Here is a 19801-nt window from a genome sequence, read left to right on the forward strand (position 1 = left end):
CCCCCGATACACCCACTATAGGGGCGTACTAGATGAGTCCCGGAACAATACGTATAAGCCAATACAGGCCAATACGTGTTGGTACTTTGAACCTTGAAATGGAGATTTGAGTTTCGAAACCTAAAGAAAATAGCAGAAAACAAGAGGTAAAATGGAGATTTGGGTTGAAGAACATACCTCTGAGAGAAGCTTGATGGTGGTCAGCTCTTTTTGTTGGGTTAAATGAGGGACAACGTGGGGCATTTACAAAATTCTAGAGGCCTATTTTTGTTTTTTACGCAGTTTGAAATGCATCAGAGGTCTGAAAAGAGTTATCAAATGCGCCCTTAGCCCACATTCCTCCTCATTCTCCCTCCCATTTTGCAGAGTTTTGTTGATTTTCCTCCACCAAACCCTACCCACACATCGGTGACCATACCATAGTGGACAATGACCCGTACTAGTGGGCTGAGTGTTGTCCCACCTTCATTCTCCTAAAGAAAGAAAGAAGCTACCGGTGTTGACCCACCCTCATGAGCTTGAAGAATCCCACTGGTGGGTTGCTTCGATCTGTTGAAAAGAGAAAAACAGGAGGCCCTTTGTAAGAAGAAGAAGAAGAATAGGCCAAAAAACATACCGTTGGAGCTATTGCCGTCGATGGCCGCTGGTATGGGTCATCGCCCGTTGTGGTATGGTCGCCAATGTGTGGATAGGGTTTGGTGGAGGAAAAGCATCAAATCACTGCAAAATGAGAGGGAGAATGAGGAGGGACACAGATTGTGTTTTTGAGTCCTATTTTCTCTTTTTGTGACTAGTTGAACCAGCTAGCCCATGCTAACAGTAGGTTCATGCATTAATGTAGGGGTGGATTCGAGCCAAGCTAAGCCGAATATTTGGCTATTTGAGCTCGGTTCGCAGGAATAGTATTAGGCTTGAGCTTGAGCTCGAGCTCAATTTGATATAGAGACTTGAGCTCAAGCTCAGCTTGGTTCATAGCTCGCAAGTTCGAGCTCAACTATAAACCAAGCTTTTTTTTTAAAAAAAAAATTACATGTATAAAATTATTTTTTATTTTTCAAACAAAAAAAAATTATTTACTATTATACATAAAAATAAAAATATTATATTAAAAAATAATATTATATATAATAAAATTATTTATTATATATATGTATGTATATATAATAAAAATTATTTATTTAATACTAGACTTACAAGCCTTACGAGTTGATCTTTATTAGATTCTAGCTCGGCTCGATTAGTGGCCACCCCTGTCTTTAACGTTACGGAACAGCGGGCTGGGCAACGTAGTATCGAGCTCGGCTCGATTAGCAAACGAACCTATATATAAGGTTCGAATTCAGTTCAAAACTCGTTTAAATCGAACTGAACCGAGCTCGTGAACTCGTGGCCACCCCTAGCTGAGCAACGTGGTCGATGTAAATCCACCGGTGCACAGAACGCGGACTCTGGTGCCAGCGGGATTTGATCCCGAGTCCGCTATAAACAATCGGAGATTCACCCGACTGAGCCACCATCAGTTGGTCGTACAATCGTTGAACTTGGACCAGTTAACTGGTGTCGACCCGGGACGTAAGTAACGTAACCGTGTCTCTTGACGTGTAATCAATCTGGATTCAAGGCTTTCAGAATCCGGATCACACGCTCACAACTCCAGTCTCAAGACTCAAATAATACACACTAATGGGGAATTTTGCAAAGCTTAGGGACAGTTATGTCTTTTCGGTTGTTTTAAGAAAAGTCCTTGAGTCACTTTTGTCATCTGGTTCCGCGGCGCAACATTACCATTCTATTCTTGCACGATAAGAATATCCGACCCTGGTGTAGTGGTAGGCTTCAAACAGCAGAAGTAGAAGCGCCAACTAGTTCCAACTCTCGTCCTAGCTGTTCTCTGTAATCGCCCGCTCACTTCAATTTAATTATTCTTATTATCTATTTAGCTCTCTCTCTCTCTCTCTCTCTCTCTCTCTCTCTCTCTCTCTTTTGCACTTTTTTTTTTTCTTTTTTTTCTTTTTTTTTCCGATTTCTCTTGGAACGCTCGAATTTGGAGTTTAATTGATTAGAGTTCCAGTTTCTCTTCTGCGATTTCATCTGAAAGTGTTGAGTTGACAGATCATCTTAACCTTAACAGATCTTCTAGTTTAGAGAGAGTTAGGGCTTCTGAGATGGCTTCCAAGGATCAGAAGCAAGGTGGTGGCTTTTTCTCATCGATCGCTTCTACCTTGTCTAATATTGGGAGCGCGATGCACAAATCTGTTAACGGGTACGGAGAGCTTCAGATTCGACTCTTGAGTCTTCTCATCTGTTTTGGCCTGTAGATACAGTTATACTGTAGGGTTGAAGTATTTTGTTTCTTCGCATAGAGCCCTAGTTTATTTATATTGATCTTCAATTCATGAAGTAGAATTTGACTTCTGTTTTGTTAGACAACTATATGTTTATAGTTCTCATTAAAGCATAATTTTAGTTTTCCTTCCTTGCTTCGAATTTGATTGACATATGCGCCATTTTCTTCCTTTTAATGGCAGAATGTATTCACTTGGTTTTATGTAATTTCCATTCAGGCTGGTTCTTTCTGAAACAACAAAAAAGCTACCAATTACATTCACTTGGTTTTATGTATTCACCTGGTTTTCCCCGCATAATGCAATTTGGGTAAGGATGGGCTTGCTAGAAAGACTGATGGTTTACTCGAAGGGTGACTTAAACTCTCAACTTTAGTATATAGGTAAAGAAAGTTGACTATGCTTGAATCAATATGCTCCATTCATTACATGGTTACAAATGTAATTCCTGTAACTAGAATATCCTCCATCCATTTACCTAGAAAACTATTCGTATCATTTTGGATTGGGCTATGTTCTGTACTTCTTCCATTTTAGGTATCTGTGCCATAAGTAAGTGATGAGAGCGTGGTATTGGAGCAGCTTTGGAATTTCGACTTTAAAATTTAAAAAGATCAAAGGTTAGAGAGCGTCATTAGTCAATGTTGGTCCTGTCTATCCAGGGACTTGGGAGGGTGGACCTAACACCAGCAGTTTTTCGACGAAGTGGCCAATTGAATCCATGTTCTCGTGTTTTTTCAGCCTGAGGTTTTAACATTGCACCACTAGAGTGGGCAGGGATATGTGTCTTTGTTAATTTCTTTTTTCCTTTATTTGTATTTCTGCCTTTTTACCTGAGCATAGTGGAGATGTGGATATAGAGATAAGTGAATGGCTAGACTAAAAGAACAGAATTAGAACATGGGTGAATCAAAATTCAGAAGCTATAATGCCCAGATACGGATACCAATCTGGATGTGTATATGGGTATGGGTCCTATAAAACATGCTCATGTCATGCTTGTAGGTCTAGTATTGGAAATGAAGTGTCATTTTTAAGACATCTTTTCAAACTTAATCAAATTTTCAACACTTTTTACATTATGGTTTCCTAAAACATACCAATTTACATATTTTAAATATATTAATCCATAGGAGTATATCTAGAAGTGTGTATGCAATATCTGGTCTTATATTCAGTGCATATTGTTACTGTAATTGGCACACTAGGCATGTATAGATGTCTGGGTATCATAGATCAGAAGGGGCAAATATAGAACGACTTTTTTGGATCAATACTATAGCACAACTTCTAAAGTGCAAATTAAAAAGATTCAATGGAGAATATGAATCTGAAATAAAAACAGCCTCTCCTTATCATAGTTGTCAAGGCAACGCCTAGGCAGGCGCCTAGGCGACAAGGTGCCCTTGGAGGCTCGCCTTGCCCAGTCGCCAAGTAGTTTTGTGCACTATGTTATAAAATACTTTTATACTTTTAATTTTTTAACATTATAATTATAAAATAGGCATCATTAAACTAGAATACTCATTTTATGTGTTTATGTACTAATTTCTTTTTATTATTTTCTTATTTATTAGGGTTTAATCAACACAAACATTGCTAACTGCTGTATTGAACCCATGGTTCAAAGTATCGATACACCTCTGTGTATTGGCAGAGGTGTACTAGTATTTAGTACTTATAATGATACTCCCCCTATTTTTTTATTTCTTTGTTTTCAATTTCATTTTTAAGTATATATGTATATTTATACACACACATATATTATTTTAAAAAATGGGTTCCCAAAAACACCTATAAACATGTGTGTTGGGGCGCCAACGATACAATACAATACACCCGATACGGGGCGTATCGTGTTGAAGTTTTGATCCTTGATTGAATCCTCAAAGATTCCAGAACCTGAACCAGTAAGCAAGGGAGGAACTTAAAATTTTTTCTAATCAACACATTTTCTTCTTATAGATCTTCTTCTTCTTCCACCTTTTATTTTCTTCTTTTCCTATAACAAAAGTAGGGGTTCAGCCCCTATATTTTTTGAATTTTCTTTCCTTTGTTCCTTTTCTTCTCATAAAGTGTTGATTTTCTAAACTTAAAATATGAAATTTATGCTTTTCTCATGAAAATTATGGATAATTATTAAGGAAAGATGGTTATGGAACCTAGGGAACTACCCTAGGATATATGGTTTTACTTAAAAAAGTCCATCGCCTAGGCGCCCGAGGCGCCTAGGCGACAAGGCACCCTCTGTCGCCTAGCCTCGCCTTGGCGCCTTAAAATCTATGCTCCTTATTTGTGGGTGCACTATTCAAGGTGATTTTGCTCTCAAAATGCTGAACCATATCTAGACTGTGAATAGCACATGGTGCTAGGCGCTTAGTTATTGAATTAGAAAGAGCAAAGATAAAACAGCTTCTAAAGTGTAGCAATGCCTGCATGTGGACAGGTTCAGAGGGGAGCATGGCTTTGAAATAAAAACTGCCTTTCTTTACTTTTTGGGAGCAGAGGTCAAAGATTATTGTGCTGTCAAAATGTTGAGTCACATATCTGGAGTGGTGATCCTATCTGTGCTTCTGGGCAATAAGACTACATTAAAAATGGTGATCCTATCTGGAGTGGTGATCTTATCCGATTTTGCATTAAGACAAACTGTTTTATGTTATTTATTGATCATCTAAGTGTAACCTTCATGCCATGGAATTCCTGGTTAATGTCTTTAGATTTATGCTCAATTGATTGGTTTCAAGTTATTGTAATTAGATTTTCTGTTGGATACCTGAATTGCTATATAATTTTCTCTATGGCAAGTTCCTTAATTTTTAAAGCAAATGATTAGGGTTCAAGTCTCTTAATTTACATTTTCTTTGAATACATGTGTAATAAAGTAATATGTACAATAAAGAGTCATTAATTAACACAAGTTAAGAGGTGGACTAATGGTAATTAATTAATATATTAAAATAAGAGGTCATGAGTTCGAATCTTGCTAAGCACATTTTAAAATTTCTACTAGTTAAGGACCCAGGCAATTTCATGAAACCAGAATCGGGTCATCAGTTAAATCAGCTGGTCAGCCAGTTTGCACCGTTTTTTAATGAAAGCGAATATTGGGGTATGACCGAACCGGCCAAGGTCCTGGGCCACAGTTCAACCGGTCCAACCGGCTGGTCCGATCTGGTTTTCTAAACACTGCTACCAATTACCAAATACCAATTATTGTGGATTGGAACTTCTATTTATGTGCTTATGAAGGACAAAGTTTTATTATTCTATAGCTTATCATTCATTTCCTTATCCTTACTAAATTTGATCTTGCTTCCTTCTTTTTTCTCCAGATTGCTGGGTTATGAAGGACTGGAAGTTATAAATCCGGAGGGAGGCAAGGAAGATGCAGAGGAGGAAGCTCAGAAAGGAAGATGGAAGCAGGAGGTTCTCCATTTTTATTTTCAATTTTTATTGAACTATTAACAATTCACTGCTGTTTATGTTCCGCTTGTTCCTCCTATTTGAGGTTTTACTTTTGCAATTGAATATATGGTGTATACTATTATTTTGATAATTTTATGTTTATAAATAGAAAATAATGTCATGCAATGTGCTATTAACTTGTTATGTTATATATTTTGTAGAGTTTTATTGAGGGATCTTTCTTGAGCGTAGTTAGTGGAATCATGTCAAAAGAGTGATATTCTAAATTATTCAAAATGTGTGTCCATGGTTTTTGAGTGGAATCCGTCCCAAAACTTGGGGGCTGATGTTTTTAATATTTTGTTATGCACTTTGGCATGAGAGGGTTTTTTGAGCTTAGAGTGTTGGAAGTTGGAATAAATATAATTGCATTCATTCAAATATGTGGAGTCTTACCAGAAGTAAATGTGGGACATATTCAGCTTGTTTTTTAGTTTTTGTTCTCCTTAAATGAAACCTTTTGCCCTCACCAAACGCTTTACCGTCCCCCTTTGGGCATGTTGAGCGAACCCCATTACTAAACAAAAACATATAAAAATGAAAAAAAAAACCCCACTGGTTTGATGCATTAACCATTCTGTTAACACAGTAGTTTGTATATGTTATAATGCTCCTTATACCACCTTCTTCTGTCCCTCACACAGCTAGTTTTTACCAAGATATGTACATTATTATATTCCTCCCCTCAAGGGGATATCTCTCTCTCTCTCTCTCTCTCCATGCATGTTTGGGTACTTAAAAAGTTTAGAGCTTTGGGAGTTTGTTGCTATGAAGCTTTTACACTATGATCCGTACATGTATCCATTTTCATGCTTTGGCAACTTGGACTTTGAGCAGCATCCTAATCTTCCATTAAAAATGGGTCATAGCTATAGTGAGAATGATATGTGCCTTAGGAGAACTCGCCCCTAAAAGCAAGCTGTTAGAGGGAGGTAACCCAAGCACATATATACCCCACAACCGCCTCCCATACTACCGATGTAGGATATCTCACATTAGCATCCCATACTACCAATGTGGGACAAATGGATCGTAACATTCCACCATGCTCCGCAGTCCTGGCACCCATGCAGGTTGGCTTTGCACTAGTCTACCTAGTCCCGGCCGAACACTGCAATACTGGCGTCACCACCTGCGCCGCACGATTACAACTGGGAGGCATAGTGCAGGCTCTGATACCATTTGATACGTGCCTTGGGTGAACTCGCCCCTAAAAGCTAGCTGTTAGAGTGAGAGAAGCCATTAGGTCAATTTTTAAGCATGCAAATTCCTCTTTTTACTCCCCATTTTGTTCTTTGCAGGCCCATAAGGTTTGCAGTGCATATGCTTTGATGTTTCATTTCTGAAAGTGAAAATAGAAAAATATTAGTTTACAAACTTTTTATTATTTTATGTATGGTTTTATTCTGACCTTTCTTCTTATATTGTAGGAAAGAGACAGTTACTGGAAGATGATGCACAAGTATATAGGTTCAGATGTCACATCAATGGTGACACTTCCTGTTCTTATTTTTGAGCCAATGACCATGCTTCAAAAAATGGCTGAGGTTTGTTCCATTTTCTTTTGGAATGAATACCTGTATTCTTTCATATCTCTGGTGCTATTTACTGCCTGAAACATTACAAGTTTCAGTAATCCTTGTTACAGTTAATGGAGTATTCCCACTTGCTAGATCAGGCAGATGAATGTGAAGATCCTTACATGCGGCTTGTGTATGCATGTAATTTTCTATGGCCCTAGATTTTTGTGACATACACTAGTATTTTTCTGGTATAAAATAGAGCTCTTTTGCCAATTGCAGCATCCTGGGCCATATCTGTCTACTATGCTTATCAACGGACTTGGAAGCCTTTTAATCCCATACTTGGTGAGACATATGAAATGGCCAATCATGGTGGGGTTACATTCATTGCAGAGCAGGTGATTTGTTCAGGATTGTGATATTCATTGTTTCTTTTTTTTTTCTTGGGCTTAGTATTAGCTGCTGGTTATCATATATTTTATTGGTTATAAAAGCACTTTCTTTCCTTTGCATGCATGTCAATCCCAGTCAAATTTGTTTTCTGTAACTGGTGTTTGTATAGTTGCCTTCTGGTTTTTTTGCCATACGATCCCTGCACTGTAGTTTATTATACTGTTTTCAATTTCAGGTGAGCCACCATCCCCCGATGAGTGCTGGGCATGCTGAAAATGAACATTTTACCTATGATGTCACATCAAAGCTGAAGACAAAATTTTTAGGAAATTCACTTGACATCTATCCTGTTGGAAGGTACTCTTTCCATATCCAATTTTATTTTAGTTTTTTCCTCTTATTCTGGATGTCTAAACCTTTATTGTACTTGTCTTCTAGATTTGTTAGGATCTGATCAACGAGCTTCTAATTTGTTGTATTCCAATATAAAAATCTATATTCTCTGCATTTTATTGTTATCCTCACCATATGGGTGAGAATTCATATTATCATGAAGAAAGGCCCCTACAGCACCACCTGCTGGTGGCTCAGTAGGTTCTCCGGCTGGTTGTAGCTGAGACCTGGGATCAAATCCCATTGTCACCAAGGGTTGGGGGGCAAGGTTCAAAATATCGATACAGGCCGATATGCCCTGAACCACTTGCCTAGTTTAAGGTTCAAAATATCCTCACCATATGGGGGCAAGGTTTAGAGGGGCTGGTTTAAGGCCGGTCTACCCTCTGAACCACTTGCTGATATGATACGTATTGGCCGATACGTGACAAAATTTTGATCCTTGTTGGGGGGTTATGGCCTTATGGGTATGGGGGTTGCCCATTGTGTAGCGCCGTGAAGGCAAAAAAGAACAAAAGAAAAATGAAAGAAAGAACGAAAGAATGAATGACCCCCACTCCTGTAAAGACCCACCTTCCTCCCCAGTCTGCAAAGTGGTGAATCTTAAGTGGTTGTGTATTATACAGAAAGAAAAATAGACTTATATACTGCAACCATCTGAGCTAAAACCATTACTCAGAGTAATGACTAGCTGCTAAATTTAGGCATGCGTTTCATCCTTTTGAATCCCTTAGAATACTCCCAACCAGTTGCTTGAGATGCATCCTCGCATAGATGATTCACAGGCCTTGCATTTTGACCTTGGTGAACTTTAACAGTCTAGTCTTTTTTTGTGGATGGAATTTGCCTGGTAGTATGATAGTAATATGTACCTGTATTGTTCCACCTGTTTGGGTCCCAAGTCTCTATGTTTATGACTAATCATTTCAAAGCCTGATTCTGTTGGATTGAACTTGCTTAGCCACTTAAATGTGACTAGGACTAACCAGACCACATATTATATGGATGCCATCTCCATTAGAATTCTGCCCCACCTGCTGAAAGGCCATGAGACATCACCAAGTCACCTCTGGGGAGTGGGGGACTACTGATGCAGCTCCAAAAAGCTGAATGATTTCTGTGAAGCTAAGCTTAAAGATTTAGAGAGGTGGTTATGTGATTGTCCATCTTTAGGCCTGGACACGAGACCAGGCCCAAGCTCGGAAATTTTTAAGACGGGTCTGGGCTAGAACATTTCAGCACTAAATATAAATGATAAGTGAAGGACCATTATATGGTACTATGGTTTTCTGGTGATGCAGTTATATTACAATATCATTTTCTTCGAACATTTCCTAGTCAGGATTTTAATTTGTGATCAGTGTTGTAAACAGAGCAACGTTATAGCGAGGTGGATTCTAGCTGAGCCAAACTGAGCCGAATAGGCTATTCGAGCTCAGCTTGCTGAAATTGTGTTAGGCTCAAGCTTGATTCGAGTTAGAGATTTAATCTCGAGCTCAACTTGGTTCAAAGCTCGCAAGTTCGAGCTCGGCTCGGTTCAAGCTCGACTGCAAGTCAAGTTTTTTTCTAAAAAATAAAAATAATAAATATAAAAATATTTTTTATTTTACATACAAAAAAATAAGAGTTATAAAAATTATTTACTATTATACATAAAAATAAAAATATTATATATAATAATAAAAATATTTATTATATATATTTATATATTTATATATTTATATGCATATGTATATGTATGTATATATATAATAAAAAATGTTTATTTATTATAGTAGGCTCGATTAGGCTCGCAAGCCTTAGAGTCAAGTTTCATTGGGCTCGCACTTGGCTCAAAACTTAGTTTAAACCAACGTTTTTGAACTGCCGTTGACCTGGACGGTCAGACCTTTCGGCCAGGGAACCGTCCAGGCAACCGGTTCCGTTTTACCCCAAACCCGACATCTGGTCAAAAACCGTTGAAAAAGTCAACAAACCATTGACCCGGGTGGTCAAACCGTCGTCCCGTTCAACAGTTTTTTATCATTTTTTTTTTATTTTTTTAATTTTTCTGTTAGAATGGGCCGTCCGTTTGAACCGGATGGTTGGACCGTTGACCTGGAAATTGGTGGCTAGAACGGTTCCGTTTCAGGGTCGTTTTTTAAAACGTTGGTTTAAACTGAGCCAAGCTGAGCTTTCCATGAGCCAAACTCGAATAGCTCATGAGAAGCTTGGCTCGTGGCCACCCCTATCCATCTTCATTGCATGACAAGCAGCAGTTGTTCATAAACCCTGCAAAAAAATTAGTGATTTTCTGATTGATGCACTCTGAAGGAAGAGAGCAACTTGCTAGGGTCTGCGATGCTCCAGCTTATCTGGGAATGGACTGTCAACTTAATTAGGATGAGATGAATAGCACTGAGAAACTTTATTGGATCTGTCTTACTTCCCTCTATGGCTTAGATGAGAGGGGCCACTTTATAAAACCTTCATTCTAAGGGATGTCTAACAATAGAACGAAATGTAAATGTGTATGAGTTTTACTCTGCCTAGATGAAGTTCGTTCGTTGATGCATTTGTATGTATATGAAAAAAATAAAAAATAACTTCCAGATTTAGTCTGGGCTTAAGCTTTCGATATGATTGAGTTGACTGGATCTGAAACACTTGTCTGGATGCATTCATATGCTAACTATGCTAACAAATAGATATCAACTTTGGTGTTAAAGTTTTTTTCTCACGTTGACATTGTTTGATCTGAAATTCCTGTGTTTCTTACTTTCTTTATGAAGCCTGGGTACTCTGAGATATATGGTAGGCTTCTCTAATAGACATCATAGCGATAGATATTTTTCCTCTATGTGCGCATTGTTTCTTAACTGGTATAAGTTGCTCCATACACCTCCTATATAAAATAGTTGCATTTGTCATTCTTTTTTTTTTTTTTTTTATTGCAGGACACGTGTGACCCTTAAGAGAGATGGTGTAATCCTAGATTTGGTGCCCCCTCCGACCAAAGCCAACAACCTTATATTTGGGCGGACTTGGGTTGATTCACTAGGGGAGATGATCATGACCAACCTGACAACTGGGGACAAAGTTGTACTTTATTTTCAGCCATGTGGTTGGTTTGGGTATGGACATATAGATTTCCTCCTGTGATGGGCATTCTGAATTACATATTTGTTATTTTATTTGTTGGATGAAAGGAGAAAAATTAATAACCTTGTTGAATGTTTTTCTTTGGTTTTGGTAATTCTGCACTCTTGTTCTTCATCAAGTGTTTTTTTCCTTTTATTATTATATTTTCCTCTTACTCATTAACTGTGTCTTATTAGAAACTGCAATTGGTTGCAGGGCTGGTCGCTATGAAGTGGATGGTTATGTGTATAATTCTGCAGAAGAACCTAAAATATTGATGACTGGGAAATGGAATGAGTCAATGAGTTATCAACCATGCGACTTGGAAGGGGAGCCCCTTCCTGGCACTGAACTTAAAGAGGTAACTCCTTAATAGTTAATACTTTGTTCTCCTTCATTGTTGTCTATTCTGCTCTCTGGTGTGATTATATAGTAAGTCTTTTATGGCTTCTCATATTATGCTTGCTTTATTTTTCCGAATTCTCTATGTACACTACAGTAATAGTATGCTAGGGTAGTTGTCAAATCTTATGATTTACGATTTTTTTTTTTGGCAAGAGATGATTTACAATTTGAATCTTATTTGTGAATCCTTTTCTGCAAAATTCTTACAAAGTTTTGTTTGAATCCTAAAATTTGATTCATGAATCTTACATTTTATATGATTTGTACGATTCAAATCAATTCAATTATAGAATATATAATTATCAAGGTTCAAAGTATCGATACGATACGCATTTCGGCCGTATCGTATCGGTACTTAGAAACGGCCGAAACATATATATTTTTTTAGTTTTTTTTTTCAAAGTTTGGTTTTTTAGGAAGCTTAAAATGTGTGTTTTTTTTTTATTTTAAAAAATGGGAGTCCGAAATGCCTCGTTTTCAAAAGATAATGGGGTGTATCGTATCGATACTTTAAACCATGATAATTATATATATATATATATTATTAAGTTATTATGCATATATTAACATATTATACCATAAATACATATACATGCCATATATACAACATTCATAATTTTATATATTATACCATATAGATATATATTTGGTAAAATATTGTACCATACATATAACTTCTGGGCTGGGCTGTCTGGGCCTAGGACTTGCTCGGCCCAGGCCTGACTGGCATTATGTGTAGTTGATGCGGGTCTGGACCAAGCTGGGCCTGGAAAAATATGGCTGCCTGGGTGAGGAAATATTGCACACTGAGCCAGGCTATGCAGACCTGGGCCAAAATGATCAATCCTAAGAAAACCCCTTTTCCACCAACTATTCCTGATAGAATAAAACCCCATTTTCTTAGCTCCAACCAATAATAGCAAACTTAAAACATATAGCTACTGCACCTACAAAGCCTCTCTTCTGAAACACTCAACCACAACTATGACATTGATGGAAGATCCATGGGTAACCCAGGTCCTTCCGGTGTTGGTGGTGTGTTAAGAGATGGTGAAGGAAGAATTCTGGCTCTTTATTGAGGACAAATATGGGTTGGTGATTCACTCAGAGCTGAAGTGATGGCCCTATCCAAGGATTGAGATTGGCTAAGCAGTTGGGTCTACAACAAATTGAGGTGGAGGGAGACTCCAAGTTGGTAATAGGGTGGATGCAAACAAGCCACTTGGGAATTTGGACCCTTAGTTTGCAAGGGAAATCAAGCGCCCAACAAGGGAGATTGGGGTACACTTTTAGGTGTACTAGAAGATCAGCCAATGGACTGGCTGACACTCTAGCAAAGCAGACGTTACTAGGGAGAACTGTTTTGGGCCTTGTTGTAATTCTGAGATACGTTGAGGGTTCACCAGTTCAGCACCCTTTCTGTGGGTGGTTCACAGTTGTACTGTTTAAATTAATTGAATGAAAGTTACTGTTTCTATTAAAAAACTATGACATTAGACTCTCTATAACCATCCCAGCACACTGCTGACACCTCATCATCGTGATCAGCAATTGAACCATCATCAATCACAATTATAATCCTGTACTGCAAAAGCAAGAATCTTTTCTCCATCTCTCCAAGATTCCATCTCAAAATTCACCCAAAATAACACATATATTCCAACCCCAAATACATAATTTGTTTTCTTGTGAACTTTCATCCATTCTATTTCCCCCTTATTTTCTTTCTGATTCCCAAAACAACATTCTGGTAATGTCCTTAGTCCTAAGAGGAACAATACAAATTCTTTACCAATTTGAGCTTGTTTATCAACCACCCTCTCTAAATCCTTTTTTTTTACCTGCTTAGTTTTGTCCAATGATAATGTGACATCGTTCTTTTCTTGATCTGCTACTTCCACAACTTCTTCCCCGGAATGATCTCCATCGCACTTCTTGATTTCATGGAAACTTTCATCTATCAGCCATGTCCAAACATTTGCCCCAATGAAGAACACAAAAGGGGCTCTTGGGGGAATTTTAATATTTTGGTGCATTTCCCGGTAAATATGAAAAAATGTCATGAAATAGGCTTCTTTTTTTGTTACCCCTTATGTTCATATTACCTTTGAAGGGAGTGATTTCTGCACGGTACATATGCATTATTTTTGATAGAGAAGAGCCACAAATATTAGTTAGTTAAAAATAGCACAGGTTTTGAAAGAAAAAAGTACCTCTTGATTCTCTTTTTTCAGTTTTCAATAGAGATGTGTGCCTGGTTCATCAAAAACGGGATCTGCCAAAATCAGTCACTTGTCACTTGTATAGTGAGTTGATTAGAGGACAGTGGGGTTATCTTTGTTCAGTAATTGGCCAACTTCATCTTCCATGCCTTGTTAGTTGGATGGTGCAAATACACCATTAAAGTGTGTTGAAATATTACATGTGGGCATCATCCATCTATATCTTTCTACTTCCTACATTCAAATTATGCAATGAATGAATTCTCTGTTGTGTCAGAAGCTGGTGATATTGGGACTCTCCCTTTATTGATCTTGTAGAGAGGCCATTCAGATATGATTATTTTATGTATCTTAGTTTTTTCCAGTTTTGCTGATGAAGTACTTTTTTGTCATTTTTAGATGTTGAGGTGACAAGATTTATGTGTATACTCAATGATTGCTATATATTGTTTTGGTGTTTTTGACAGGTCTGGAGAGTTGCTGATGTTCCAGAGAATGACAAGTTCCAATATACATATTTTGCACATAAAATAAACAGTTTTGACACTGCACCGAGGAAATTGTTGGCATCAGATTCTCGTTTACGTCCTGATAGATATGCCCTTGAGAAGGGTGATCTATCCAAAGCTGGTTCTGAAAAGAGCAGGTCTCTCTCTCTCTACCATATTAAAATATTCCATAGATTATTAGGGGAATAAAGTATAAAGTCTATACATATCAAGGTGAGATGATGGAATTGAGAGAAATATCTTGTTCTGTCAGCTCATATTGTATGTATGGCAGAGTTGGGAAAATGACATGATAAGTTGGTTCCATGGTTTATCGTCTTACCTAGTATTATCACCTATACATTTCCCAAGTTGCTAGGATTTCTATATTTGATGTTCCAGAAAGGACAACATTAAGGAATACTTCCAGTCATGCAGGCCAAGGTTTAGCTTGGGCATTTCTTACCTGATTTCATCACCTACTATACATTTCCCAAATTGCTATTCTATATTTGTTGTTCCGGAAAGGACAACATCAAGGAATACTTCAGGTCATGCAGGCCATGGGGTTGGCCTAAATATTGGTTGGTAGAGGATCAATCTTGTTATTCTGATGGTTGATTTAGAAGATCAAATTAAATATGCCATTTGATTATGATTATGATTATGATTGTTTAAACATGGTGTCATTGGAATCCATCTAGCTGCCCAACACCATGAATAGTATTAGGTTAGACATAGAAACCTCAGAAAAGAACTAAGTGCTGATTATGACTAAAGCTAAAGTTAGAATTTTCCAAAATTGTAAAGTATTACAGAATATGCCTGTTTTCTCATGCATCTACATTAATGTTTTAGTCTGGAGGAGAGGCAGAGAGCTGAAAAAAGAAACCGAGAAGCAAATGGTCACCAATTTACTCCAAGATGGTTTGACATTACAGGCGAAATTACTCCTACCCCTTGGGATGACTTGGAGGTGTACCAATTTAATGGGAAATATACCCAGCATCGGGCAGTTGCAGATAGCTCAGACAACATTGATGAAGTTGATGTTAGATCAATAGAGTTCAACCCATGGCAGTATAATGATTTGACTGCCAAGTGATGTTTTGTTTAATGTTTTGCATCATCTTTTTCTTCTGGTAGCTGCAACAACCAGAAACAATTTATATGTGATTTGTAGAAATTATTTGTGTACATGTTATTATATCAAGTATTTCAAGGTAGTGTATTCATTTTTTGCAGTATTTCTAACTTCTAAGCATATTTCATCTTATGGTATGAGATATGAAATCTCTGGGTTAGGGATTACTAGGACTCTGAGAATGGCTATTCCCACTAGCATCTCAGTTAGATCATGCAGGCAGTGGACCATGATGATGTAATCCCCTGCTATCTGTACAATGTTGGCAGGCTACATGGGTGCCTTCTAACAATGTAGGAAACCGGACTCTGGAGGATTGAAAATTGATTATGTATTCAGTTTTCGTCATGTCAGTATGCCACCTGTAAGTTGTAACATTATCCAAGCTGGAGTGCTTTGAAAGCCTCCACTTGAGTTCAGCGGTTTCAGGACTACGGCTAAGATTGTTGAAATGGAACCGTATATTTGGTGACGGTAATCTCTTACCGAAAATACATTTTTTTTTTCTCTAAAGGTTTCAATCATTTTTCATTTGTGCATCTCTTTCTACCAATCATTTTGCAAAATCAGAAGAACTTTTGCAATCGGAGCAATGTGACTTAACATCACCAAAGTATATTTCCAAACCACTGTAATTGGTGAATAAACTGACAAGAGTTACCAATTAAAAAGAGAACTGTCAGAGGAGGTTACAAGCCACAAGCCATGAACTGTAACTTTTCAACCATTCGAAAACCGCAAAAGACGGCATCATATGTAATTGCCATCCACATCATATGTAATTGCCATCCAGCACACCTAAGAACTGTCGACTGTGAGCTGCCATTCAAAAAACATCAGAGAACTGTAACGTTCATCCACAATGCCGGAAAACTGTGGAGAAATTGAAACTTCCATTTAAGACGTTCGAGCACTATTCCATTTAAGACGTTCGAGCACTATCATGGCATCAAGGATGCAGGAGAATTGAAACTGCCTTCTAAAATGCTGGAGATGGCAAAACAAGGGGCAAATCCACCAGTGATTTTTGCAGAAAGGAGACTAGAGCAGGAACACCAAATCAAAATGCCCGCAGAAAGAAAGCAGACAAAAAAAAAAAAAAAATACAGAAGAGGGGAGAAACACAGAAAAACAGAGAAACAGGGGAAGACGAACAGAAGATACACAGAAAAACAGAGAACGAGGGAAGATGAGCAGAAGAGAGACAGAAAAAACAGAGAAACACAGTAAAACAGAGAACAAGGGAAGACGAACAGAAGAGAGACAGAAAAACAGTAAAACAGAGAATAAGGAAAAACATAGAAAAACAGAGAACAACGGGGCTGAAAGAAAAAGAAAACCTCGAAAAATCTCGAGAATAAATCTTGAGAGATCTCGAGGGTAAACCCTCTCCGGAAACAGAGAGGGTCCCTAGTTATAAGGCTTTTAGATAGTTGAATAAAATCTTTACCCATCATCGAATATACGCAAAAATAATCCGCGTTTGTATGTACCCATATTCAAAGCTAATCTTTTAGTAATTTTTATTTGGGTAAAAGACTTGAACCTCCCCCTTCTTCTAAACACTAAAAGATCTCCCCATTTTTCAAATTAGACTTGAACCTCTCTTATCGAGTGATGTGAACGGACAAAAACCTCCCATCAAACTCTCCGTCTATATCATTTAGCACATGACATCATTTACAGTTTAAGTTTTTTGAAAAATCCACCTTTGCCCTTAATTACCCCCTTTGTCTAGGCAAAAATTCCCCTTTTCCTGCAACTTCTTCCACAATACCCTGAAGTTCCCCAATCCCTATTCACCAAGCATCATCTATATTTGATAAATCTAATCGAGCCTGTTTGGCTGTTTCTAACGTTGTTACTTTTCCTGTTACAACTTCCACGTTTTATCGTTTTTCCCACCTCAAAACAGGCTTCCTTGTTCTTCTACCTTGATGAGATGGAAAATACTGGAGTTGTCTATGGTAATCCTGTTGGTGAGGCTTTGATGAAGACCAGTCCCATGTTTCGTTAAATACTTGCAGCTACGAGTTCTATCTTAGCATGGTCTGATAATCCATCAATTCAAAAATACTTGCAACTTGCAGTTTGGGAGTGATGTTTGTAGAACTGAACCAATGGTCGGAGAGGAAAGCTAAGTTGGTTATGGTTATACCATCAAATCGTTCGCTAATTGTTGACCCAGGATATTGGTCATTTCACTTTTCCTGGTTGAGTAATCCACTCCGATTTGGTTTTGGAACATTGATCGGAGGTTAGTGGAAGGGGAATATTTTTGAAAAACTTGGAAAATGTATATTGAGATTTACGTATTTATTTTAACATAATTGATTTATTGAGTAAAATAACCCTTGTCTGAACTAGGGAGTTAAATATTATAAATTTTTGTAAAATACTTCAATCCAAAGACACGGATATATGAATGGTGGACCAGTTTTCACTATTCCAGTGGTTAATTAAAAACCCATCTCATGTAACCGTTTCTAGTCATATATAATTTTTTTGTGATGTATCAATTTTTTGGTACCTCGTCATTTGATCTGCTCCCAGGTGGCCTGTGGCTCAGAGGATGGAGTGGAGTTCCCTGGCGGTGAACTACCTGGTGGTGAGCTGCATAGTGGCGAACTGCCTGGTGGTGAGCTATTTTGATGAGTTGCTGGGTGGTGAGCTACCTTGATGAGCTGCTTGGAGGTGAGCTATCTTGATGAGCTTTGTTGCTCTTTTAGAGGCCTGCAAGGAACCAAATGTCAGAGGACCCGGGGTGGCTTACTCGGCGGAGACACTCCGATGGCTAAGTTAGCACAGTATAATAGTAGAGAGCTTGAAGATGATATAAGAGAATGAGAGAGCTAGAGAGCAGAGATTACCATCATTTTTCATCCCCCTCTCTCCTCTAGGGGGTGAAGTCTTTAAATACTAGAGTCATCGTGGGTCAGTGTAACAGTCACTGGATCCCTGCTGTGATGGGACCTATTGCGTGTTAGGTGGGTGAAAAGCCTTCAAATGGTAGGACTCGTCACATCTCGTCAGAACCGGGGTACAGTGGTGAGGTTCTTGGGGTTGTCAGGCTGGCGCCTGTGTCAGGTTGTCAGGTCGGCGCCTGTGTCAGGCGGACAGGTCGACGTCTGGGCTAGGTTGTCAGGTCGGCGCCTGTGTTAGGCGGCGGGTCGGTGTCTGGGCTGGGTTGTCAGGTTGGTGCCTGTGTCAGGCCACCAAGTCGGTCCCTGGGCCAGACTACCAGCTCGTGCTAGGATAAGGGTGAACTGCCTGTGGCTAGCTCGAGCTGTCTAGTTGTCAAAAAGCTGCACATTTGACATGATGTGCCAGGTGTCACAATTTCACTGGAGGGCCAAATCCGCCCTCATCACCATCTAATCCCAAATTTAACACGGGGATATATTAGTCATTTTCTTTATCAATTTACAAATCTGACACGAGAGGTTTAAGTTAAATGTAAAAAATGAGGGGGTGTTTTAGTATTAAAAAAAAAGAAAATTCAGGGGAGGTTTAAGTCTTTTACCCTTTCTATTTTCCAGTGGGGACAAATGAACGGTGTGTCCGTTTGGTTGATGGGGCCAGTCATTCTAAGAAGTCGTGGTCCATGAGGGGTTGCTTTGGAATGAGTTTGGCTGGCCATGATTGGAGTTTGGAGATGTGGAGATGCCATATGGAAATGTCTCGTGCCCATACAAGCTGTCGCCAATCTCAAACATTTCTGTTAATGACTCGATGGAATCCAAAACGAGGACCGACAGTAAGCCAATCTTTCCAGTTTGCGGCGGTTGATACTTTGCTGCTCAACTACTTTCTATTCCCATCTATCACCAAAATGGTGGGGGAGTAGTCGGCCTAGCTATAACTTTGTAAGGGTATTTCTTGTGATTGAATTCCTTTCTTAATGGATCATTAGACAGATCGTTATTGGATGATTGGATTGGAGTTTGAAGGATTACAGCAACGCTGACCTCTCAAATAAGTATACTCGGTCCGTATTGTCTAATCAAGGTGAATTAACTTGGGTCTCAACATTTTTGAAAATTGACAGAAGGAATATCCAATTTCCAAGTACCCAACACCAACATGGAATATCCAATGGTACCGAGGTCCCAATCAACATCTCTCCTGCAATGTATGCCAAGGCCCAAGGGGAGGCCTACTGGGAAGTGTGGTCCATTCCCTAGTTGGATTGGGGGGTGAGTACTGAGTAGCTATTAACCACTCAAATCCGTAAGGCTTTTTAAGACCATCCAGACTGTTGTTTCTTTCTTTTCTCTCTTCTACATTCGTTCTAGCTAAC

The 19801-nt window shown here is 38.6% G+C and overlaps 1 protein-coding gene across 4 annotated transcripts; it reads left to right on the forward strand.

Moving 5' to 3' along the window:
* The first annotated feature begins 1969 nt into the window (after positions 1–1969).
* On the forward strand, positions 1970–15604 carry LOC104601041 (oxysterol-binding protein-related protein 3C-like). Of its 4 annotated transcripts, XM_088896939.1 has the most exons (11): positions 1981–2263; positions 2565–2728; positions 5681–5774; positions 7244–7360; positions 7462–7534; positions 7616–7734; positions 7965–8086; positions 11059–11235; positions 11459–11603; positions 14337–14515; positions 15216–15604. In XM_088896939.1, exons 4-11 carry the CDS (start codon positions 7265–7267, stop codon positions 15460–15462), a joined length of 1158 nt encoding a protein of 385 aa, XP_088753065.1. In that variant the 5' UTR covers positions 1981–2263; positions 2565–2728; positions 5681–5774; positions 7244–7264; the 3' UTR covers positions 15463–15604. The 4 variants fall into 4 exon arrangements, with proteins under 4 accessions (XP_010262526.1, XP_088753066.1, XP_088753065.1 ...); XM_010264224.2 differs by lacking the exon at positions 2565–2728 and having other exon boundaries at positions 1970–2263; XM_088896940.1 differs by lacking the exon at positions 2565–2728 and having other exon boundaries at positions 1970–2263; positions 15299–15604.
* Positions 15605–19801: the final 4197 nt, after the last annotated feature.

This window comes from Nelumbo nucifera, chromosome 2 (genome assembly GCF_055504915.1).
Source record: "Nelumbo nucifera cultivar China Antique chromosome 2, China Antique-T2T, whole genome shotgun sequence".
Taxonomy (NCBI): domain Eukaryota; kingdom Viridiplantae; phylum Streptophyta; class Magnoliopsida; order Proteales; family Nelumbonaceae; genus Nelumbo; species Nelumbo nucifera.